Source organism: Rana temporaria, chromosome 4 (assembly GCF_905171775.1).
Source record: "Rana temporaria chromosome 4, aRanTem1.1, whole genome shotgun sequence".
Classification (NCBI taxonomy): Eukaryota; Metazoa; Chordata; class Amphibia; order Anura; family Ranidae; genus Rana; species Rana temporaria.
In genome coordinates, this window is record NC_053492.1 from 408,557,912 (window position 1) to 408,583,292 (window position 25,381).

At 43.2% G+C, this 25,381-nt stretch overlaps 1 protein-coding gene across 1 annotated transcript in view; it reads right to left on the minus strand.

Annotated features, from left to right (window-relative positions):
* C1D (C1D nuclear receptor corepressor) overlaps positions 1–25,381 on the minus strand; it is a 52,360-nt gene that overhangs the window by 19,251 nt on the left and 7,728 nt on the right. The window contains exons 3-4 of the mRNA XM_040351259.1: positions 5,742–5,808; positions 5,603–5,658 (exon numbers count right to left, since the gene is read on the minus strand). Of these exons, the coding sequence (XP_040207193.1) occupies positions 5,603–5,658; positions 5,742–5,808 (123 nt within the window). The remainder of the gene's footprint in view (positions 1–5,602; positions 5,659–5,741; positions 5,809–25,381) is intronic.

The window sequence follows — 25,381 nt, forward strand, 5'->3', positions numbered from 1 at the left end:
CCACTTAATTTGCAAAGCATACAGGCTTTCAAATAAAGTCCAGCATGTTTTGCAAACAGTGCCATGGATGTACCTTGTACTAATTGTTTAATTAAGAATCATGACTTTTTTTTATTTATTCTGTTCCTGATGGGACAAAGCGCATGCACTACTTTGTCCCCTCTTCCTCCATGCCCTGCAATAGTAGCTGTGATGTGCGATGACACCCCCTCCTTAATGCACAGCATCCCACCTATGCACCCAGCAGGGAGATGGCTGTGTGGATAGTAAGCATCCGTCTCCAGCTCTCAGCATTTGCCTGAGGCAAGCAACGAAAGATATGCAGAGGGAGGCGAGATATGTCAGCCTCCTGCCCCTCTGCATTCCACTTGCCATGGCTTGCAGTAAGTAGCAGTGAAGTTAACCAGCATTAATAGAAGTAGACAAGCAATGGCAGCCCCCATATTACATGATTAAAGGACCACTAAACCTAAAATGTAAAAAAAGGACACTGCCAAATGCATTTCTAGCTACAATATGTATGCAAGTTCCTACGCCTGTTAAGTCATTGAGACATTTCTGAAACAGCACTGAAAAGGAACATAGTCATGAGAAAATTACAGGTTCTGTCATTGCACACCCCTTCCAAAAAAATGCAAGTTGACTGGTTCATAGGCAGATAAACTGGCTATAGTACTTTCCGAGCCATTACTCCAAGCAAGGAAATCTGAATTTTATTTTGCATATTTGTTCCTACCCAATTAATCAAAGGTATTGATGCCAAAAGGTCGACAGCCAGGTAATTGGCATTTAACCACTTCCCGACCGCCGCATGTATATGTACGTCCACAGAATGGCACGTACAGGCAAATGGGCGTACATGTACGTCCTTGCCTTCTAGCGGGTGGGGGGTCCGATCGGGACCCCCTACCCCCGCTACATGCGGCGGTCGGGTTCCCGCGGGGAGCGATCCGGGACGACGGCGCGGCTATTTGTTTATAGCCACTCCGTCACGATCGCTCCCCGGAGCTGAAGAACGGGGAGAGCCGTGTGTAAACACGGCTTCCCCGTGCTTCACTGTGGCGGCGTATCGATCGAGTGATCCCTTTTATAAGGGAGACTCGATCGATGACGTCAGTCCTACAGCCACACCCCCCTACAGTTGGAAACACACACTAGGTGTACCCTAACTCCTAAAGTGCCCCCTGCAACTGTCATTTTCACAATAAACAATGCAATTTAAATGCATTTTTTGCTGTGAAAATGACAATGGTCCCAAAAATGTGTCAAAATTGTCCGAAGTGTCCGCCATAATGTCGCAGTCACGAAAAAAATCGCTGATCGCCGCCATTAGTAGTAAAAAAAAAATAATCAATAAAAATGCAATAAAACTATCCCCTATTTTGTAAACGCTATAAATTTTGCGCAAACCAATCGATAAACGCTTATTGCGATTTTTTTTACTAAAAATAGGTCGAAGAATACGTATAGGCCTAAACTGAGGGAATATATATATATATATATATATATATATATATATATATATATATATATATATATATATATATATTATATGTTTTTGGGGGATATTTATTATAACAAAAAGTAAAAAATATAGATTTTTTTTCAAAATTGTCGCTTTATTTTTGTTTATAGCGCAAAAAATAAAAACCGCAGAGGTGATCAAATACCACCAAAAGAAAGCTCTATTTGTAGGGAAAAAAGGACGCCAATTTTGTTTGGGAGCCTCGTCGCACGACCGCGCAATTGTCTGTTAAAGCGACGCAGTGCCGAATCGCAAAACCTGGCCTGGGCATTAAGCTGCCTAAAGGTCCGGGGCTTAAGTGGTTAACAAAGCAGACAACAGCATTGCCATCTTTCTTTTTAAGGATTGTTTGACTGAGAGAAGAAATGCTTGCATAACCCTTTTGAGTCCAATTGAATTTAAAACCTTTTTGCCTCTTAATAGTGCTGTGCTCCCATACACTGAGATTTGTGACTAATTTGTGCTAGGAAATGTCGTGACATACCTTTATATTGCAGTGAAAATTTTTATTCCAACCTTCACTCAGCAGAGCACTATGCTGGTAGAGCGAAGTAACGGTCACACCCCTTAGTACAACTCTCCTTACACACAGGACAGCACTCAACAAAACAATACCTGCATCCAAACAGGCAGAGGCACTATTTGGGTATTTTGACAGCCAAAGGTGCTGGCCGATGGAATACCATAGCGCTATTGAGGCTCAGCAACTGTTCTCAGATTGTTACTCCACAAGGAGAGTTCAATACTGGTTTGAATGTAGATCTGTGAAGTCACTGGTTTCCAAGTCCTCCCAAGTTTTATCCTGTATTGAGCCCTGACGAAGGGGGACTGGTGTTGTCTATGAAATGTTTTGGTATCTTTATCAGCAATTAAAATTATCCAGTATTCTTTATATTTCATTGAACATGTTGCTTATAGCCCTCACCCAGCAGAGCACTGTGCTGGCAGAGCCGAGTAATGGTCACACCCCTTAGTACAACTCAGTATTGAAGGAGTTAGGGGGTGTCTGAATGAAACTGGAAAAATGGGGGTGGTTAGTCGAAAGTATAACTGCAGATCTCCGACATTGCTACTGAAGTAGAACATATTCAAATATTATTATTATTATTATTATACAGAATTTATAAAGCGCCACCAACTTGTGAAACGCTTTACCAAATAAAGTCAGAACAGTTACAATCCAAATCCAAGAAGGTTTGGAAGGCCCTGCTCATGAGAGCTTAAATTAAAGGGTCACTAAAGGAAAAAATTTTTTTTGCTGAAATGACTGTTTACAGGGCATAGAGACATAATAGTTTACTGATTCCTTTTAAAAATTATTAAAAATTGATAAAAAAACAATCATATAATGTGCCTGCAGTGTAGTTTCGTTTTTGCTGTTGTTTGCTGGTTCTCTGATGTACAGAGAGCCACTAGAGGGCAGTCAGCCAATAGAGAGCAGTGATACTTTGTCTAAAACTCCTCAGCACCAATCCAGTTTCGTTTTACACACAATAATCACATTAGTGACCACCGTGAGAAATCTCCCAGCACTGTGGTTATCAGGAAACAGGCAACCAGGAAGTGTCCAAAACAGAGAGGATTTACAGCAACATGAAAGCAAAAACGAACAATGAGGACATGAAACCAGGACTGCAGCAAGGTAAAGGAAGCTATTTAGCTAAAAAAAAAAATTCCTTTAGTGACCCTTTAAATTATTTCTAAAGGCAGAGGGCCAGATTCACAAAAGAGATACGACGGCGTATCTCCTGATACGCTGTCGTATCTCTGAGATACGATTGTCGTATCTATGCGCCTGATTCATAGAATCAGGTTACGCATAGATAGCCCTAAGATCCGACAGGTGTAACTGTGTTACACCGTCGGATCTTAGGCTCCAATTCTAGGCCGGCCGCTAGGTGGCGATTCCATTGCGGTCGGCGTAGAATATGCAAATGACTAGTTACGGCGATTCACGAATGTCCGCTTTGCCTGTCGATCTAAATTTACGTAGTTTCCGTAGAGATGCGTCGCGTAAAACTAAGCATGCCCTCTAGGTGGCCTAACCAATGTTAAGTATGGCCGTCCTTCCCGCGTAAAATTTTTAAATTTCACATCGTTTGCACAAGTCGTCCGTGAATGTCCCTGGACGCCATTTACGTTAACGTTGAAACCAATGACGTCCTTGCGACGTCATTTAGCGCAAAGCACGTCGGGTAATTTTAGGGACGGAGCATGCGCAGTACGTTCGGCGCGGTAACGCGCCCAATTTAAATGGTTCCCGTCCCATTTGAATTAGGCGGGTTTGCGCCGAGCGGATTTACACTACGCCGCCGCAAGTTTACAGGTAAGTGCTTTGTGAATCAGGCACTTACGCTGTAAACCTGCGGCGGTGTAACGTAAAATCGGATACGTTACGCCGCCGCAGCGTAACGTAATTCTATGTGAATCTGGCCCAGAATGTTTTTTTATCTTAAAAGAGAAGTAAAGAATTTTCTTCCCCCATTAAAACCTACCTAGGTGGATGCAGCATCAGTCCGATGCTGCATCTATCCCCCGGTGCCTCCACGCTGAGATCCAAGTGATCGAGCCCCACTGATCACTAGGTTTTCAGAGATCGGTGAGCAGAGAGCTGCTGACAGTTAATCACAGCTCTCTGCTCTTCTCCCTCCTCACTCATTGGAGCGCTGAGCTGTGGAGGGGGCAAAGCGTCAGTCTCAGGCTCTCAGCGGCTCGCTGAGAGGCTGAGACGGGAGTCAGTCCAGGCACCTGGCAGATCCAGACTCCGTGGTCCGGATGACGCGGTGCCTGGACTGACAAAAAAAAAAAATTTGCGACTGCATGTCTGAATAGACACAGAGCTGCAGCTTGGGTCAGGTGCCCCACCGCAAGCTGCTTGCAGTGGGGGCACTGGGCAGGAAGGGCTGAAGGGGGACCCAAGAAAAGGAGGATTGGGGCTGCTTTGTGCAAAACTACTGCATAGAGTAGGTAAGTATAACAACAGGTTTGTTATTTTCAAATTGAAAAAAAACCAAGGCTTTAGTATCATTTTAAGATGACCATACACTAGTAGAATCTCGTTTGACATATTTTTTTTTTTTTTTTTTTAAGGTTTTCCAATGGTTAGTGGAGTTGAATCAACTTTTGCTTTTGACCATAGTGACAAGAAGAGAAGGAGTAGGATGGAAAGTCCAACAAATGGATTTGGTTTTTATTTGAGAAAGTCCATTCATTCCAAAATCAAATGTTAGAAAGCAAACACAATTTTTAGTACTGTACTTTCGAACAACATTTGTGAAGTCATCGAAAATCTACTAGTGTATGGCCAGCTCTACACTTTACTGGGAGAGGCAAGTACCGTATTTATCGGCGTATACCGCGCACTTTATTGCCCTGAAAATCAGGGCAAAATCGTGGGTGCGCGATATACGCCGATACCCGCGGCTCAGTTTGAACCACTGCGCCGGCATATACCGAGCGCAGTACACTCGGCTCCTCTCGGGGTCACGTCCTGGACATACAGGACGTGACCCCGAGAGGAGCCGAGCCTGCCCAACTATACGCGAGTGTACTGCGCTCGGTATATGCCGGCGCAGTGGTTCAAACTCAGCGCGGGGATCGAGCAGGGAGGACACCGCAGAAGGACGCGGGACACGACGAGGAGGACACCACCGAAGCAGCAGACGGACGCTGGACCCGACGAGGCCGCCGCACAAGACACCAAAACTGTAAGTACTAAAATGCTTTTTTTACAGGAATGCGGGTCCACATTAGGGGTGCGCACTATACGCCGGAGCGCGCAATACCCCGATAAATACGGTAATACAAAAAAAAGTTACACTTACCGGTAACACATTTTCTAGGAAGTCTTCAAGGACGGCACACCTAAGTAGGTCTGCCGTCCTGGAAGATGACTGGAGAAAATAATTACTGAAAGGGATGAGTTGATGGAGAAAGTAAAAGTGCAGTTTTCAGGTGGAGGCAGGATTGGCTTCCCTAAAGAGGCGAGTTGACAGGGATCGCCTAAAAGGAATATTCAGCATCACATCGCACGCAATACGTTTTGCAAGCATTTCAAGTAAAATCATTTTTTCTTACCAGCTCGTCTTTCACAGGATGCTCCTTGGGATTAACTCCCTGAGTGACCAGATAGGCTAGAATTGAACAAACAAGAAAGGGTTAACTTGTGATTGCTATTAAATGTTGCCTTTAGAACCCACGCTTTGGCCCTACTTACCCCAGAACATGGAGCTCAGGGTGTATGCAGATACCAAATCTAATTTTGCTTGTTCAATTGGATCTTGCTGAAGAAAAAAAAAAAAAAAAGAAAAAAGATAAATAAACACAAAACAGTTATTTTAGTGAAATCGATATTCATGAAAACCTCACAGTAACAGCGCTATTAAAAAGGTGCTTAGGTGGCTTTGCTCTGCAGCTCATGAAACCAGTTATTGGAAGAACACAAGCATTTATTTATAAATGTTGTGACTGCCTGCACCCAAATCGGATGGTTTGCTAAGGCCTAGGCTGTTACTATAACATCCCGCAGGCCAGATGTGGTTGAATGCTATATGTCAACACTGGAAAGACAGGAAATGAGCTGAGCACAAACCCGAGAGCTGGAACACACAGTCCACTTGAAGCCGTGTGAGAGCCAGGGAGACTTTACTGGCCCTGTGAGTGAATAAAGTCTGTGGGCTGCTGAAGAGAGCCTGCCTGGCACAGGGTGGAGTATGTATGCACAACCGAATATGTCAGACACTTGTGTATAAATAGATGAAAGCCAGAGCATTACAGCACACCGATCGCCTACACCGCTGAGGTAGCCATATGGGCCGCGCCAATATTCATGCCTAAGCAATGTCGCTAGCTTCCAGTAAAATGCTGTTTAATTTACCTTCTGGCTACAGAACTCCTGCCCACACTGCGTGGAGGCCAGTAATACCTTAAAGACGTGCAAGAATTTACGTAAAATAAAATAAAAATTGAAATGTAGGGCCCAAGAGAGGTCTCGCAACTTTGCATTACTTTTTAATGCTTTATTCTTGTACGTTAGGATTTGTGGACAATTTTTACTTGCAGGTTCTTTAAAATAACCTTTACCTTCAGCGAAATTGTGGCTTCCTGCACTTCTCTCCAGTGCTCTGTGCTGGCAGCATGCTGTATCCTGGCCTAGGTCAACAAGGCCCGGGCCTAGGGCAGCACGGAAAGAGTCCCGGCGGCTTGCGCTACACTGTTATGCCTCGTTTCCACTGAGCGGATCGGTTCGGTACGGTTCGGTACGCTATTTTGGGCGTTTCCATTATGAAAGCGTGCCATAAAAGCGAACCGTACCGGACCATTCTGGGTCCTGCTTCAGATGTGGGGCCATAGAAATGGAACGGTTCCATTAGGGCGGACCTACAAATACATCTCACTGATTGGTGGACGCGCTAGGCATTTTTTCTAAATCCTGTATGGTCCCGACGTTCCGATTTGCAGTGGAAACACTCACGAGAATAGACCGGTCCATTCTAAACCGTTCCAAACATACTGACCCGAACCGTTCCGTTCAGTAGAAACAAGGCATAAGTGTAGCGTCAGTCCTATGGGGCGGTTCGGGCTGAGAGGCAAATTAGGCCCCATAAAGCGGCCGCACTGCTTCCGGGAGGCGGGCGTCCAGCATTCTGCAACTGTGAGGGCGCCGCTTCTAATTTTGACTGTCCTATCATCCTGGACCACAACCCTTCCTCACAATGCTATATATTTTCTGCTGCACCATTGGCATGGTTATATCTTCTTAGTGCTCTCCATAAAATTATCAGAAATTTGTGCTTAAAATAGAACTAAAGGCAACACTGTTTTTCAATTTTGCATAGAGTAAGGCCCCATACACACGATAGAATCCATCCGCAGATAAATCCCAGCAAATGGGTTTCTGCGGATAGATCCTATGGTGTGTACACGCCAGCGGATCTGTTTCTGCGGAGAAATCTCCTCTGGGATGGATTCCAGCAGATCGGATATTTGCTGACATGCACAACAAATCCATCTGCTGGAATCCATTCCAACGGATGGATCCGCTCGTCTGTACAGACTTACCGGATCCATCCGTCCAAAGGGATTCCCCGCACGCGTCGTAATGATTTGACGCATGCGTGGAATTCCTTATATGACAGCGTCGCGCCCGTCGCCGCGTCATAATAGCGGCGACGGCGCGACACGTCATCGCCAGAGGATTTCAGCGCGGATTTCAATGCGATGGTGTGTACACGCCATCGCATAGAAATCTTCTGAAATCCTCGAGAGGATTTATCCGACGGATACGGTCCGCTGGACCGTATCTGCGGATAAATCCTCTCGTGTGTATGGGGCCTAAGGGAGGGTTATAGCCCCTGTCAGTTTATTTTTTAACCATCCCTGTCCCATTGCAAAGATTTCCCTTTACTTCCTGCCCCATAGCCAAGGAAGTCTATGCAAATTAAGGGAATCCATTGCTCCCCCCAGGCCCTAAGAACTAGTGTCCCCACTCAAAAAATTTCAGAAAGGTACGTAGCCTTGACAGGAATTGGTGGGTCATACTTAAATTAGGGGATGCAAAGGCTTAGTCAGGCCTAGGGTAGCACAAACCCTAAATACCCTACTGGCTGGCAGAGCGGAGGAACAGCCATACTTCTGAGTACAATTCATCTTTACAAAGACAGCATACTGTAGTTTTATTTGGACACCCGGCACAATACAGAAACTAGGAGGTAATGGCTGTCATACATATGGCCCCACCCCAATTGGCGGAAGATCATCTAAAAAAAAACACAGTTGTTATTCAACTTGTGTTGGGGGAGATCAGTCCTTTAAGCCGAGACCAAAGATGTGCGACTACCCGAGAATGGCTCATTCAGATATAAGAGGCAGTTTAACAGTTAAAATACAATTGAGGTCCCAGAAATAGATTTGCAGTCAGATAGACATTGTACTAACAACCTCCATTTTCACCACCATATACACGTAGATTTTTTATTTTTATTTTATTTAGCCTGCAGACTGGAAAAATTATATCTAACAGATTCCTGTATATATGTAAAACAGCACAGTTGGATCTTCTCTGCCAGGTATTTTATTCCAAACCAAAAAAATACAGAAAGGAGCGCCCAATTAAAATCCTATAATAGTACTAGATAATTTGTATTGTCGATCAACAAGCAATACAAAAACATCCAATGCGTTTCGGGGGCAACACCAGTCCCCCTTCATCAGACTTAACACAGGATAAAACTTGGATGGTTTTAGAGAAACAGTACCTGCATCCAAACAGAGACAATCCTTGGGTTTCTCCACGAAGAGGGTTCAATACTGGTTCTAATATACAGGGGTTGGACAAAAATATGGAAACACCATTTTCAGGTGTGAAAGTGATACGTTTTGCGCTAAAAATGGAAGTGACGTAACATTCGTTTTCCTCCGCTGTGTGATGAGACACCTAGCTAACAAGTGAGAAGCATCACTTTTGTCATTCAGTGCTAGTAATACGAAGTCATGTCAGAGCTTACCGAGTTTCAAGGAGAGCAAATTGTTGGCGACGGCTTAGCTGGTGCATCTGTGCCCGACGTTGTCAATATATTTGTGGTGTTGCGAGCTACAATATCAAATGTTATGATGGCATGTACAGTTAGTTTCTGCACAAATGTTGTCAGTTACGCATAAGCGTGGTCAACATGCTCAACTGACCGAAAGACACAAAAGGATATTGCGCAGGAATGTGACCTGACTTTGTGCATGAAGAGTGGCATCAGATTCTGTTATCCACCATCCAAGACTTATATTTGGCAATTCCCAGGAGAATTCAGACCGTCTTGGATGCCAAAGGCGGTCCAACACCATATTAGGTAACGATTTTGTTCTTTTACCATACTTGTTTCCATAATTTTGTCCAACCCCTCTAGATCTGTAAAGTCACTGGTTTCGCTAAAACCATCCAAGTTTTATCCTGTGTTAAGCCTGATGAAGGGGGACTGGTGTTGCCCCCGAAACGCATTGGATGTTTTTGTATTACTTGTTGATCGGCAATACAAAATTATCTAGTACTATTATAGGATTTTGGTTGGGCGCTCCTTTCTGAATTTTTCTGGTTTGGAATACAATACCTGGCAGAAAAGATCCAACTGTGCCGTTTTACATATATAAAAGGAATCCGTTAGATTTCCTTTGTCCGGTCTGCAGGCTATGGTCCCAAAAATGTGTCAAAAGTATCCGATGTGTCCGCCATAATGTCGCAGTCACGAGGAGAAAGGAAAAAACCGCTGATCGCCGCCATTACTAGTAAAAAATGCCATAAACTATCCCCTATTTTGTAAATGCTATAACTTTTGCGCAAACAAATTAATAAACGCTTATTGCGATTTTTTTTACCAAAAATATGTAGAAGAATACGTATCGGCCTAAACTGAGGAAAACAAAAATTGGGGGATATTTATTATAGCAAAAAGTAAAAAATATTGATTTTTCTTTTTAAATTGTCGCTCTATTTTTGTTTATAGCGCAAAAAATAAAAACCGCAGAGGTTATCAAATGCCCCCAAAAGAAAGCTCTATTTGTGGGGAAAACAGGACGCCAATTTTGTTTGGGAGCCATGACACACGACCGCGCAATTGTCTGTTAAAGCGACGCAGTGCTGAATTGCAAAAAGGGGCCAGGTACTTTACCTGCATAATGGTCCGGTCTTAAGCGGAAAAGGACTGATGTTCAGGCGGATAGGACCCGTTAGCGACTCTGGCTAAACATTTATCTGCCGCTCCCACTGCTGTTAAAGTCAGCTAGCCAATCAGGGGAGAGAGAGGGTGGGGCCAGTGCTCTATGTCTGAATGGACATAGGGAGCTGAGACTGGGCTTGGGCGCCCCCCATAGCAAGCTGCTTGCTGTGGGAGAACTGAACAAGAGTGAGGGGCCAGGATAACAGAAGAGGGACCCGAGAAGAGGAGGATTCCAGGCTGCTCTGTGCAAATCCACTGCAATAGAGCAAGTATAACATGTTTATCTTTATAGGGAAAAAAAAAAAAAAAAAAAAAAAAAAAAAAACAAGACTTTACAATCACTTTAAAATCAACTGCCCTTACTCAAGATGGCCATGACCAGAGATGTTAGGGGGTTGTTTTTAATAGTGCTTTCTCGACAAAATAAAGCATGGGGACATAGATGGGTGAGAGCATTTGCTTTCAATAATAAGGCTTAATTTCCACTGGCGTTTTTACCGCCACTTTTCTGAGCGTTTTTTACAGCTTAAAAACGCCTGTCCATGTTATTCTATGGCATCATGCCCACATAGGCGTTTTTGAGCTGCAAATGGCATAGGCGTTTTTGAGCTGTTAAAAAAAAAAACGCGGGACCAGGGCGTTCTGTGGCTCCAGCAATAGAGCTGTAAAAACGCCAGACATTAAAAAACGCGCAAAAACGCTACCACGGCGTTTTTGAGCTCCAATTTTTTTTACAAAATAAACATAGACAGGCGTTTTTAAGCTGTAAAAAAGGCTAACAAAAGTGGCTGTAAAAACCCCAGTGGAAATGAAGACTAAAAAGTAAACAGCTGTTTCCGGTTTGTGGTGCTCAGATGCAGTGAAGATCCACTTTAAATAAAAACGATCACTGCCCTGTACTAGCTGTGTCTTCGCATTGGATAGTTAAAGTTTAGGGTGCGCTAAAGTGGCAGATCCTGGTTTCTCACATGCATGCATGAATCAGATAAGTAAGCAGGACCCGCTAAAGATATGACACACCCAGTGTTGGCAACACAGGAAGGAATGCAGGGTTAACCTATAACCATCCCTAAAATTCTGTCAATCAGAAATTAAATAAAGTGCCTTTTTTCCCCTATTTTCCAAATATAAGTTTTTATTTGCATTTTAATTCTCAAGTTTATACTTGAAATGAATATTAGCAGTGCCATCTAGCATCCATATATATAAAAAATAATATCAAAACAGAGAAGATCCAGCATTTTGCAGATACTTGGCAAAAATATAATTTTATACTTCTAAAGTACATTACTGCCACCATCAGGCTTAAATCTGGAATAGGAATAACCATAGCTCTTTCCTCAATTAAAAATATAAAAACACGACGCAACAAGATTGTCCTTTGCCTCAAAACACTTCCATTGCCCTGCTTACTACAGCGCAATCCTCAAATACCATTTATGTTTCGCAAACAGCTACACGTAATACAATTAAAGTGGAACTCCAGTGATACAGCTGAATACTCGGAATACATTTTGTTCAGCTCTCTTGTGATTCGGATACCTTTACCACATTGATTAGAAATAAAAAGGTGACGACTTCTAGCTCTGGGACTCCTGTAACTCCGGGTTAAAAAAACAATACCCTTGCAGTGTCCCTCCACCCCTCTACAAGAGTCCATTCCTTGTTAGGTCTGGAGGGTAAAAGGAAAAGGTTGCAATACTTCCTCTCTCTCTCAGCCACTGGCGCTCTTCTCTGATGTTTTAGGTTGTGGTCAGGCCCACACTGTCCTCACGTAAAATGCGGGACTGTTAAATTTGCCTTTCACACGGATGGCTGTTTTGCCGCAGCTAAAAGCATGTAAATGTTCTGTGAAATTCAAGGCTCCGGGCACTGCGATTAGCTGCATTTGTACATTGCGATTACGTGTGGTTACATGTGGCCGCGTTTAGCTGCGGTAATCATTACCATAGCAACCCTTTTTATTTTTTGATTATGATGCGCTTCCTGTTTATTTTTCTTCTCACGCTACTATCCGCAGTTGACACAAAAGACTGTGATTACCTGCGGATACGTGCATATAGCTTGCTCTAAATCGCACCTGGACGCATTCAATTCTATTTTTTCTATTCGCACCAAACCGCATTTAACGAAATCGCAGCTAAACGCTGTGTGTGAATGGGGCCATAGGAAAGCATTGTGTGCTTTTAGCTGTGGTAGAAAACTAGAAAATACGCAAAAGCACCATTCTATCCATCCGTGTGAAAGGGGCATTAGCCCTGCGTTGTACTCAATGACAACATTGTATAAGCACCGGCTGGAGCATCTTAGAGGAGAGGCTTCAAGGGACCAGTTTCACAGATGAATAAGGTAGGTATCATTACTTACCTTATTACTCTACCCCTAGACAGAACAAGCATTTAACTCTTGCAATGTGAAGGGGTCCACTACAAGTGCAAATATGTTACTGCCTAGAGTGGGGCTTTAACCACTTAATACCCAGACCATTATGCAGGTTGAGGACCTTGCCCCTTTTTGCGATTAGGCACTGCGTCGCTTTAACAGACAATTGCGCGGTCGTGCGATGTGGCTCCCAAACAAAATTGGCGTCCTTTTTTCCCACAAATAGAGCTTTCTTTTGGTGGTATTTGATCACCTCTGCGGTTTTTTTTTTTGCGCTATAAATAAAAATAGAGCGACAATTAAAAAAAAAAAAAAAAAAATAATAATAATAATTTTTACTTTTTGCTATAATAAAATATCCCCAAAAAAAGATAACAAAACGTTTTTGTTCCCTCAGTTTAGGCCGATAAGTTTCTTCTACCTATTTTTGGTAAAAACAAAAATAATATCGCAATAAGCGTTTATCGATTGGTTTGCGCAAAATGTATAGCGTTTACAAAATAGGGGATCATTTTATGGCATTTTTATTAATATTTTTTTTTTTACTACTAATGGCGCCAAGCAGCGATTTTTTTCGTGACTGCGACATTATGGCGGACACATCGGACAATTTTGACACATTTTTGGGACCATTTTCACAGCGAAAAGTTCTATAAAAATGCACCGATTACTGTGAAAATTACAATTGCAGTTTAGGAGTTAACCACTAGGGGGCGCTGTAGAGGTTAAGTGTGACCTCATATGTGTTTTTAACTGTAGGGGGGGCAGGGCTGGACGTGTGACGTCAGTGATCATCTTTCCCTATATCAGGGAACAGACGATCACTGACATTGCCACAAGAAAGAATGGGGAAAGTGCATTTACACACACCTCTCCCCATTCTTCAGCTCCTGTGACTGATCGCGGGATTTTTGTATTACAAAATAAGAACTAGGAGGGCTGATTAGACTGCTTAAGATAAACACAAAGTGTAAGCAGAACAGCTTTGAATTTCTGATGGGATGAAAAAGTATGTTTTTGCACTTATTGAACTGATAAAGCAAGAAATGTCAATGAGATATATATATATTTTTTCAGAGCAAATAAGAGGAGAAGTTCATTGTCTACACAGTTTCCAGTGTCACCTGCTTGCTTTCTGGACAGTAAACATACAGTATGAAGATGCTTATTCACTGGCTATTGAGAAGGTTAGAAGGAGATACATGGAACAGAAAGGTGCAAAGTTGGACCTGGAAATGGGGACACCTCTTACCACAGGGTCATATAATAAAGTGAAACTTTAGGCAGAACTTGAGAAAACATTTGTTTTCCCTGTACCCGCATGGGTTAACCATTTACTAGGGGAGAGGACAATGGAGATATACTTACCTGACCCACCAAATCTTCCCTGCACAAGACCAACCCGTCACGCTGCGCTCCAGCAGTCTTGAAAATTAACTATTCCCGACGTTAGCATGCTCAGATCATGCTCCATAGACAGGAGCAGTCCACCGCTGGACCATGGGGGAGCACGGGTTTTTCGGAGGGTCAGCAGATCAGGTGAGTATAAACTTTGTGCTCACCCCTAGAAATAACAAGCACTTGATCCATGCAGTGTGGGCACTGCATGGGGGAAAAAAACTATTTGCCCAACTTTAAACCGTGTCCCAACAGTTTTCTTGTCTAATAAACTGTCTAAGCCACAATCTAAAAGCCACGGTCAATTAACAAAGAACTAGACAGGGGGCATGGCAGCCAGACTGATTAAAGGAACGCTGTGCTTGGCAATGGCATGCCCGTATCTCCATTCAGAAAGCATAAAAACTGACCACACCAGTACGAAATGGATTCTGTGCTTGGTGTGGTCACAGGCAGAATCACCAGGTATTTCAGGGGAAAGAAGTATCTCAAAAAGAACTGACTAAATTTACAACATAGCTAAAGAGACACCTACATCTGATTTTAATGTTTGAGGTAATACAGGCAGTCCCCGAGTTACAAACGGGTTAGGGACTGTAGGTTTGTTCTTAAGTTGAATATGTTCGTAAGTCGGAACAGCAAGCGCAGAATGGCAGATACGTCGTTTTCCGATGTTTCCTCAAATGTGCCCACTGTCGAAAAGTGGCCGTGCATGCACAGAACGGCAGATACGTTGTTTTCCGATATTCCGTCAAATGTGCCCGCCGTCGAAAAGGTCCTGTCAAATGTGTCCGCCGTCGAAAAGTGGTCACGCAGCCTCCTGTTCGTAAGTAGGAGCCGTTCGCAAGTCGGATGTTCGTAACTCGGGGACTCCCTGTATACACTTCAGGGTCACCCAACAGTCTACGCCCTTCAATGTTCATATTTTCCTTTTTATGTGCTCTTCTGAAACCCTGGTTTAACTGTCAGAGCCCTGTGAAATACCCAATATTTAACTGAGCCATACATGTATACATTTCTCTTATTTAGCCTAAAAGCTGAACAAAAGAAATCAAATAAATCCCCTTTTAGATAGGATGTAAGGAATCTCCATTTCCGCCTATTGCGTTCAAGCAGCTGCCACAGCTCCTTGAATACCCAAACATCTGATTTGATGCTGTTTGGTAGAGCTGCAGGATTAATCGTTGGAATCAAGATTGCGATTTTTCCCCCCTTGAGATTTTTAACCACTTCAGATCCGCGCTATAGTAAAAATACGTCTGCAGCGCTGACCTGAAGTGCCAAGTGGTCGTTTTTAAACGGCCTGTCGTTTCTCTGCTGGAAGCGCGTCCCCGCGAGCGCGCTTCTGCAGAAAACTGTGTTGGCCGTGTCCCTCGGACACAGCCAATCACAGATCGTGCTGAATGGCCAATCACAGCGGCCATTCAGCATTCGATCTAGCCGTCCAATGAGAGATGATCTCGAATGTAAACAAATGAGATCATCTCTCATCGCCGGCTTTCTCTCCTTACACACAGACCGCGTGTGAGGAGAGAAAGCCTTTTACAGTGCATCCATCGTTACAGTAAAAAAAAAAAACAGTGAGTGACACAAACACTACCCACAGTCCCTGCCAGTGCCACCTTCCAGTGCCACCTTCCAGTGCCACCAGCCAGTGCATTTATCAGAGCCACCTGCCCCTGCCATCAGTGCCACCTGCCCCTGCCATCAGTGCCACCTGCCCCTGCCATCAGTGCCACCTGCCCCTGCCATCAGTGCCACCTGCCAAAAGTGCAATCTGCCAAAAGTGCAATCTGCCAAAAGTGCAATCTGCCAAAAGTGCAATCTGCCAAAAGTGCCACCTGCCCGTGCCATCAGTGCCGTCAGCCATCAGTGCCACCTGCCGCCAGTGCCACCTGCCCGTGCCACCTGCCCGTGCCACCTGCCCGTGCCATCAGTGCCGTCAGCCATCAGTGCCACCTGCCATCAGTGCCACCTGCCGCCAGTGCCACCTGCCCGTGCCATCTGCCCGTGCCATCAGTGCCATCAGTGCCACCTGCCATCAGTGCCACCTGCCATCAGTGCCACCTGCCATCAGTGCCATCTGCCAGTCCCATTTGCCGTCAGTGCCACCTGTCAGTGTCATCAGTGCCACGTGCCATCTTTTGTCATGGCTAAAAGATCTTTTTCACTTACGGAGGCATACGAAATTATTGCGGCCGACGAGAGCAACGGGGAGCTCTGCGATTCGGATTCCTCCGTAAGGTCAGACGCCGGATCTGATGTTGACTATGAGCCGATAGTTAGCAGTGAAGAGGAAGAGGAGGAAGAGGAGGAAGAGGGGGAAGAGGGGGAAGAGGAGGAAGAGGGGGAAGAGGGGGAAGAGGAGGAAGAGGGGGAAGATGAGGAAGAGGAGGAAGAAGAGGAGAAAGAGGAAGAAGAGGAAGAAGAGGAGGAAGAGGGTCCGCCCGCCAGACGAAGGCGTATTGCTAAGGAGGCAGTGCCATCCACCAGCACTGCTGTGCCATCGCACTGCTGTGCCATCCACCAGCACCGCTGTGCCATCCACCAGAACCGCAACACCTCGTCAAGCAAGGTCACGTACCAGTAGGTCCCATGCCAGCCTTCCCTATTCCCTTCAGTACCCCTTGTGGCTTCCTCCTAATTCAGGAGAAGCCAACATTCCCCCTTTCACTGCCCAGCCAGGAGTGCAAGTGGACACAGAAAATTTTGCCCCAATAGATTTTTTCAGTTTAATTTTTACTGAGGACTTGCTTTCCTCAATTGTTTCCCAGTCCAATCTCTATGCCCAACAATTTATTTCCAGTCACCCCACATCCTATTATGCCCGTCCCTTCCAATGGAGACCCCTTACAGTGGAAGAGTTTAAATTTTTTTTGGGCCTCGTATTCTGTATGGGACAAAACCACAAAAACGAAGTACGTTCATATTGGTCAAAACGCCCCATATACCACATGCCCGTCTTTTCCTCAAAAATGCCCAGGTCCAGATATCAAATGATCATGCGATTCCTACACTATAGTGACAATACCCAGTGCCCTCCCCGAGATGACCCAAATTTTGACAAACTTTATAAGATTCGGCCACTACTAGATTATTTTTCCCAAATTTTCCCCCAGTTGTTTACCCCGGACCAAAACATCTGTGTTGACGAGTCACTTGTCAAATTTTCTGGCAGGCTCGGCATAAAGCAATTTATGCCCTCCAAAAGGGCCCGCTATGGAGTGAAGCTCTACAAATTATGTGACCGTGCCACCGGATATACCTATGCCTTCAACATATATGAAGGAAAGGACAGCCAGCTACACCCCCCTAATTGCCCAGACTACATAGGAACCAGCGGGAAAATTGTTTGGCAACTCCTAAACCCGCTCATGGAGAAAGGCTACCACTTGTATGTGGACAATTTCTACACAAGTTTGCCCCTTTTCCGAAACCTGTATAGAAAGAAGACACCCGCATGCGGCACCGTACGGTCGAACCGGAAGGGCTTTCCTCAAAGCCTCGTCACCAAGAAGCTAAGAAAAGGGGAGACGGCGAGTGCACGCAATGAGGAAGTTCTGGCCGTGAAATGGAGGGACAAAAGGGATGTGTACGTGCTTTCTACCATCCACAACAATACATGCGTTACCATCAGAAGGAGGAATGGGCAAATCCAGAAACCTAAATGTATCCACGAATACAATAAGTTCATGGGGGGTGTCGATTTCAATGATCAAATGATCGAGCCCTACCTTTCCACAAGACGATCATACCAGTGGTATAAAAAAGTTTCAATTTACTTATTCAATTTGGCCATATACAACACGTACGTATTATATCGAAAATCCACTCCAAGACCCAAATCCTACCTTTACTTCCAGGAGGAAATCACCACTGCCCTTTTATACACCAGCAACCATTCGATCCGATGTGGTAAGCCGACTCTACGAGCGCCACTTCCCAGATAAAATCCCTCCCGGACCAACAGGCCGAAATTCCCCAAAAAAATGCCGGGTGTGCTCCAAAGATGGAGTGAGAAGAGACACCCGTTTTTATTGTGCCCAATGCCCTTCCCAACCAGGCCTCTGCATAGACGGCTGTTTCCGCCGTTATCATTCCTTACTAAATTATTAGTCACTTCCTGCCATTTACCTTTACACCCCTTATGCCTCTGCTTGCTCTGTATTTGACCCTGGCTTGTTATTTGACCACGATTCTGCCTACCGATTTTGTTTATACCTCTGCCTGATATGGAACTGACCCTGGACTGTTATTTGACCACGCTTATGCCTACCGATTCTGTTTATACCTCTGCCTGATCTGGAACTGACCCTGGACCGTTTGACCATTCTTTTTGCCTGCCTCTTGGACTGATCTTTTACCCTGCCAGTGGACTAGTGGGATTCAAAGCACAGGGGTCTCACATGTGAGGGGCTCCAGAATTGTTTTTCTGGATGAAGAAAACTATTGTTTTTGTTTTCTCATTCTAGATTAGGGTCTGGTTGCCCGGAGGCTTCAAAGAGATTTGGGTGGGAGAAGCCTCTACCCCTGTCCCCATTCTGTCCTGAACGAGGCCCTACTTCTGCCTGCTGCCTGTAGGACCTATGCCATCATGCCTGTTGCCTGGACAATTGCATTTTCTTTTGCTGACCAAGTCCCTGCCTGCTGCCTGGACCAGTGCTATCGTCCCGTGGACAACTGCGCTACTAAAACCACAGGTACATTTTTTGTTTACCCTTTGCTTAGCATAATGTATTTTGGTGTGTAATTCTTGTCATGTGTATGCTATGTGTCCCTAGAACACCGGTTGGTCTTCCTTGCATGTTGGGCCTCTGTATGTGGTCAGGCTGTGAAAAAGTCCCACACATGTGGTATCGCCATACTCAGGAGGAGCAGCAGAATGTATTTTGGGGTGTAATTTTTGCTATGTACAGGCTATGTGTTGGCAATATCTTATAAATGGACAACTTTGCATAAAAAAATTGCGTTTTCATTTTTTTTCCACATTTTCCAGAAACGTTTGGAAAAAAATGAATCGTTCAAAAGACTCATTATGCCTCATAGATTATATGTTGGGGTGCTAGCTTTCCAAAATGGGGTCACTTTGTGGGCATTTCCATTGTCCAGGTGCTCTAGGGCCTTCAAAAGTGTAATAGGTAGTCAACAAGTTAGATGTGTAATTTATGCTCCTAGAACACCTGATGGTGCTCCCTGCATATTGGGGCTCTGTATGTGGCCAGGCTGTGAAAAAGTCCCACACATGTGGTATCGCCATACTCAGGGGGAGTAGCAGAATGTATTTTGGGGTGTAATTTTTGCTATGTACAGGCTATGTGTTGGCAATATATCTTATAAATGGACAACTTTGCGTAAAAAAAATGCGTTTTCATTTTTTTCCCACATTTTCCAAAAACGTTTGGAAAAAAATGAATCGTTCAAAAGACTCATTATGCCTCATAGATTATACGTTGGGGTGTTAGCTTTCCAAAATGGGGTCACTTTGTGGGCATTTCCATTGTCCAGGTGCTCCAGGGCCTTCAAAAGTGTAATAGGTAGTCAACAAGTTAGATGTGTAATTTATGCTCCTAGAACACCTGATGGTGCTCCCTGCATATTGGGGCTCTGTATGTGGTCAGGCTGTAAAAAAGTCTCACACATGTGGTATCACCATACTCAGGAGTAGCAGAATGTATTTTTGGGTGTCATTTGTGGTATACACATGCCATGTGAGAGAAATAACCTATTACAATGACAATTTTGTGCAAAGAATTGTGGGAAAAAATTACAACATCAAAAACCTCATCATGCATCTTACTAAATACCTTGGAATGTCTACTTTCTAAAAAGGGGTCATTTGGGGGGTATTTGTACTTTCCTGGCGTGTTCAGGGCCCCAAGAAATGAGATAGGCACCGGTACAACAGGTGTGATATTTTTTTTATGATTTGCACCATAGCTTGTAGACTCTCTAACTTTCACAAAGAGCAAATAATATCCACTAATTTGGGTTATTTTTACCAAAGACATGTAGCAGTATAAATTGTGGCCAAAATTTACGAAGAAAAATTAATATTTTGCTAAATTTTATCGCATAAACTAAGAAAAATGTATTTTTTTTCAAAATTTTCCGCCTTTTTTCATTTATAGCGCAAAAAATAAAAAGTCCAGAGGTGATCAAATACCACCAAAAGAAAGCTCTGTTTCTATGAAAAAAAGGACAAAAAATTCATTTGGATACAATGTTGTATGACTGAGTAATTAACATTCAAAGTGTGAGAGTGCTGAAAGCTGAAAATTGCTCCGGGAACGAAGGTGGTTTAAGTGCCCAGTAAGCAAGTGGTTAACAAAGCATTTTCCCCTGATTCTATGCACAGAGTTCTCTGCTCAAGCTGACAGCTGTCAAAACAAAACAAAAAAAAAACACAACAGGCAGTCTTGTCAGGTATCACAACATTCCTCAACTATAAACATTGTAGTGTTTTGTTCTTTAGATAAAAAGGAATGAACTTCGGTCTGTAAATGAGGTCAGTTTAACCACTTAAAGACTAAACCTTTTTTGGACACTTGTTGGTTTCAAGGTAAAATCATTTTTTGCCATAAAATTACTTAGAACCCCCAAACTTTATTTGTTTTGTTTTTTAGCAGAAACCCTAGAAAATAAAATGGTGGTTGTTGAAATATTTGCCCAGTGGTCTATCAAATGGGATTTTTTGGGGGGAAAAGAAATAGATTTTAATGAATAAACACAACAAATAAAAAACAAACAGCAAAGTTTGCCCAATATTTTTGTATAATATGAAACATAGTGTTACGCCGTGAGAATCGTGATCTTTATTCTAAGCATTCTCATTTTGGCCAGAATCGTGCTACTGTTTGGGCAACAATTTTATTCTAGAGCCAGGTGGGGCAGAATTTCGCAGCCATGTACGGACGTCCAGCTTTACAGATATGAGGGAACATGTAACCCCTTTTCCCTTCTCCTTTAATAAAATGCTCAGTGCCTCAGCAGCCAATCACCAGGCTGAAGCACCATCACAATAGAGATGGGGGGAGTCCCTAATCTGGGTAAGCTCAAACACGGTGCTTATAGGGCTTTTTACAAGAGGCTCTGGAAAGGACGTCTGGCAGCAGAGGAGCACAAGGAAGAGAAGAATCTGCAGTAGAAGTAGTGATCCATCAGGAGAACCTGTTGCTTTGAGCAAACCAATAGGTTAATTTAAGAGGCTGCTCATACTCTGAGCATCTGGGTGCCCTCTCTTGGCGCTTATAGTATTCCCACAACGTGCATAAGAGCTTTGTTGCGAAGTACAGAGCAAAGCATCTCAAAAGTACGTGTTCCTGCAGGGAGACCTTGCATGACGCTCTGCAGCTGCAAAACAGCTATGCACATTAGAATTTGCTACACCATGCAATCATTTTTACACAATCTCAATTTGACTTTGGTGGCGGGGAGGGTGGTGGTTGCAGATGCAGTGGTAAGTAAATGAAGAGCGGCCAGCTGCACTTCCAGTTGCAGTCCTCCAGGTCATCAGCAGAGGTCAGGTGCGGGGTTTAGTGGCGTGAGCTGCCATGCTGGAGATTACAGTGCCTCTATAAGCTGACTGGGCCAGCTATTAGAAGGACATGTTTCATTGCAACACAGACCTCTTGCAGGGATCAATCTGTATGTGCTTCCCGCTGTGTATGGCTGTGGTGGATGTTGCTGGTCTACATTTAAAACGTTGATGCTACCGCACATACGTAGGGTCAACACAGTGATGCCTTCCAATAGGTATTGCACATGTTCCATGTATTGGCACCATTTTGGCTTAGTCCAAAGACTGTACATCAACCCCAAAATGGACCTGGCATTTGGCGACAGTGCTACTGATCTCTTCTAATTTGCAGCGATCTTTGCACATACCTGTAATAAGCTCCCAGAACAGAAGTCATCCATCACTAATAACTTATTTGTGGCTCCTACATAGTACATGATCTACCGATGAGAGCTGCAAATAAAATGAGAGCTTTCGGAGCTTTCCTGTGCAGGGTGCTTGCACATGAAGGCTTGAGAAAATCAGCAGAACTGTCAGATGCTGTTCTGCTTTCTATGCATGCGCACTAGAGCCTCAGACTTCTATAGGGCCGGGAGACATAAGGGCCGCAATGAGTTTTTGCCCTCACTTGCCAACCTTAATCTGTGCTGGTGCATTTATGGGGGTGAAAATCTTTTTAGGCCATACATAAAAGTGGTTGTAAAGCCTCAAGACTTTTTATCTTAATGTATCAAGGTAAAACAACCTAATATGTTGCATGTGCTATGCGGGCAAGTCTGTAGTATCAGTTCAATTAGTCTGTAGTATCGGTTCAGTTGTTGAAAGGGTTCGCACCCCCAACAGTGGGAGGTCTTTTGGAATTTTCATCTGCAGACCCGTATTTCAGATGGGCTTAATGTTGAATGGAACATTACCCTACTTTATGAATGATTTCGCGGGTCTTGACCTCCCTCCTGCGTGTAAGACATTTTCAATTGTGTTTGCATCCGTTTCTTTTTATGGCACATATGCTCGTAAATTCTTAATTTTAAAAACGTTTATTTTTTTGACTACCAATAATCATTTGTTGTCTTGGATAACTTAGTTTGGGTTTGTATATTGTCTTTAAACAATTGATATATGTATCAGGTACTTCATTTGTGTATTTAAAGGGTCACTAAAGGAAACAAATTTTTTTGCTGAAATGACTGTTTACAGGGTATAGAGACATAAAAGTTAACCAATTCCTTTTAAAAATGATTACAAATAGATAAAAATCAATCATATAATGTGCCTGCAGGTTAGTTTCACTTTTAAACTGGTTTCATGTTCCTGTGAACTAGAGAAACACACAGAACAAAAACAAACAAATCCAGGGCAGTGTTTTGTTTTAAAAAAAAAAATCTGATTGGTTCTGTTAAGTTTTAGACACACAGTAATGACAGCGTAGACCATCATGAAAAGCTCCCAGTACTGTGGTTATAAGGAAACAAACAACCAGGAAGTGTGGAGATCAGAGCAGTTTTACAGCAACATCAAAGCAAAAACGAGCAATGAGGACATGAAACCAGGACTGCAGTAAGGTAAAGGAAGCTATTTAGCTAAAAAAAAAAAAAAAATCCTTTAGTGATCCTTTAAGAAAAAGAGCTCTTGACTGATCCCTGTTATGAATAAGCATTTGTTTGTGTGAAATATGTTAACAGCACTGCTTATCATGGCGCTACAAGTCTGACATTGGTGTAAATAAACTCAGCAACTAGATCAGGTCTCGTGGTATGCAGCCATTTGTTCCTTTCCTTCAGTGTTTACGGTGGTGAGCCCCTGCACATAAGACCGGATAAGCTATACTCACCTGTAGCGGTGCCTCACTTATTAAAATAATGAAATTGCTGTCCATGTCCCTGTTAAGGAGATTCACCCTATTTGTCATGTTTACCACTATCATTAAAAGTGAAAGTAAAAAGAAAATCCCACATTTTGCCCCCAAAAAAGTAAAAGTGAAGAAATGTTCAATTTTGACACTAGTTCTGGGGGTCCCCAAAGGATTCCCATAACTTGCAAGGATTTCCTTTCACTTCCCGTTTGACTATGGGACAGGAAGTGAAAGAAAATCTCTAAACTAGGGTACAGATTGTGAAATAAAAAAAAATAAAAAAATCAGACCAGACAGCAACCCTCCCTTGCTCTATCCAAAATGAAAAAATAAAAAGGTTTTCTATAGTTCTATTTTAAGTGTCAGGAAAAACACCCAAGCATTTATATCCACACAGGTAGCATCAATACCAATCAACATGGAAAGACAAAATGTTATTGTCAGAAGAACAGGATGGAAGTGTAGAATTGGCATGGATAAGTTACAAAATGTCTTCAACATTACAGAACAAGCCCAGTTCAATGCGACTACTACTAGCTATACCATGACCTCTATATAGTAAATGAGAATCTTTAGGTTCATTAATAAGATGCTGAAATGTGGTTACATATATGTATGGTAGAACATTTGTACTTCAACAGATGATTCATGTCACTAATAAAAAAATGTAGCAAGGAGAATCCTAATCCTACAGAACATAAGCATGTACACTAGCAGCTCTTAGGAGCTTTTTGCCAAAGTTCCTAAACTCAACTCCATAAAAGCCTCTGCGTCCATATACACATGTACGCTTTTAGGATCGTTTAGGAGCTGATGCGGTTAGGGGAGGTTCAAGCTCCCTCAACTTCCCTCTCCTGAATGTGGAAGAATCACGTTCAGAATAGGAACGTTTTGACCACCTGCCGCAAAAATATAGCCCATTTGTACAAAAAGCCTAACACAGGTTCTTTACTGGATCACGATTACACGATTTTTGGGATTTGGTTTTGCGGCTTATTAACACTGTAGCTGGGGTGCCTACCCCTAATTCTCCCCAAATAACGTTGATCTCCACGTTTCCAGGTACTTTCAAACGTATAAAAAAAAAAAGCATAGTTCGGCATTGCCTGAAAGTGGCCAACATGGGGATACCCAACTCAGATTCTATCCTTGGTTGAGTGGGTTAGAAAAATGGACCATATTGAGAGGATGGAATCCCTTCTGGCTCGTGAAGTGGATACCTATGAACAATGCCACCAAAGTTGGCTCCCTTGAAAGATGTTTTGTGAATCCTCTGAGCTACAAGACCTCCATGCAGGGCAGGGTAAACCCTAGCCACAGTGTGTGGATGTGATATTTTATCTGGTTGTCCACTTTTGGCTGCATCTGTACTTTTATTCCTCTCTAACATTTCTCTGTTTCTCTGATTAGTTGGCCGATTATTGTTTCGATTAATCGGATAATAGCCTTAAAAAAAATATTTGCATTTTTAAATTTTTTTGGCCCAATTTGTTGTTGGGCAGATTACAAAAACACAAATTGTCGCAAAAACACATTACATGCCTTTCTGAAGCTTCTCCATTGAAGTATATTGAACCCAAAAAAATCAAAATGGCACCGTTTTGCGTTAAAAAGTCCTTGCCCTTTCCAAATACGCAGCAGCTGAAAAAAAATCATGGATGTGAACGTGTACCATAAGAAAACATGTAAATGAACTGTAGTGCGTTTCTGCAAAAAGCACCAAAAAACAGGAGGTGTGAACCCAGGCCTGAGATGTTTAGTAACATAATGGGGCTAAGAAAACAAAAATAAGTACAAAAAGAGCAAATAATCGCTACTGTAAGGGGTTTATTTTTTTACTGTGGGACAGTGAAAGTAATATTTACAGTAGCGATTTGTTTTTTTGTACTATAAAAGGGCCAATTTTTGTTTTTTTAACCCCTTTATGTTACTGGCCGATTAATCGATTATGAAAATAGTAATCGATTAATTTCAGGCCCTAATTTGTACACTCTGTTTTGTTA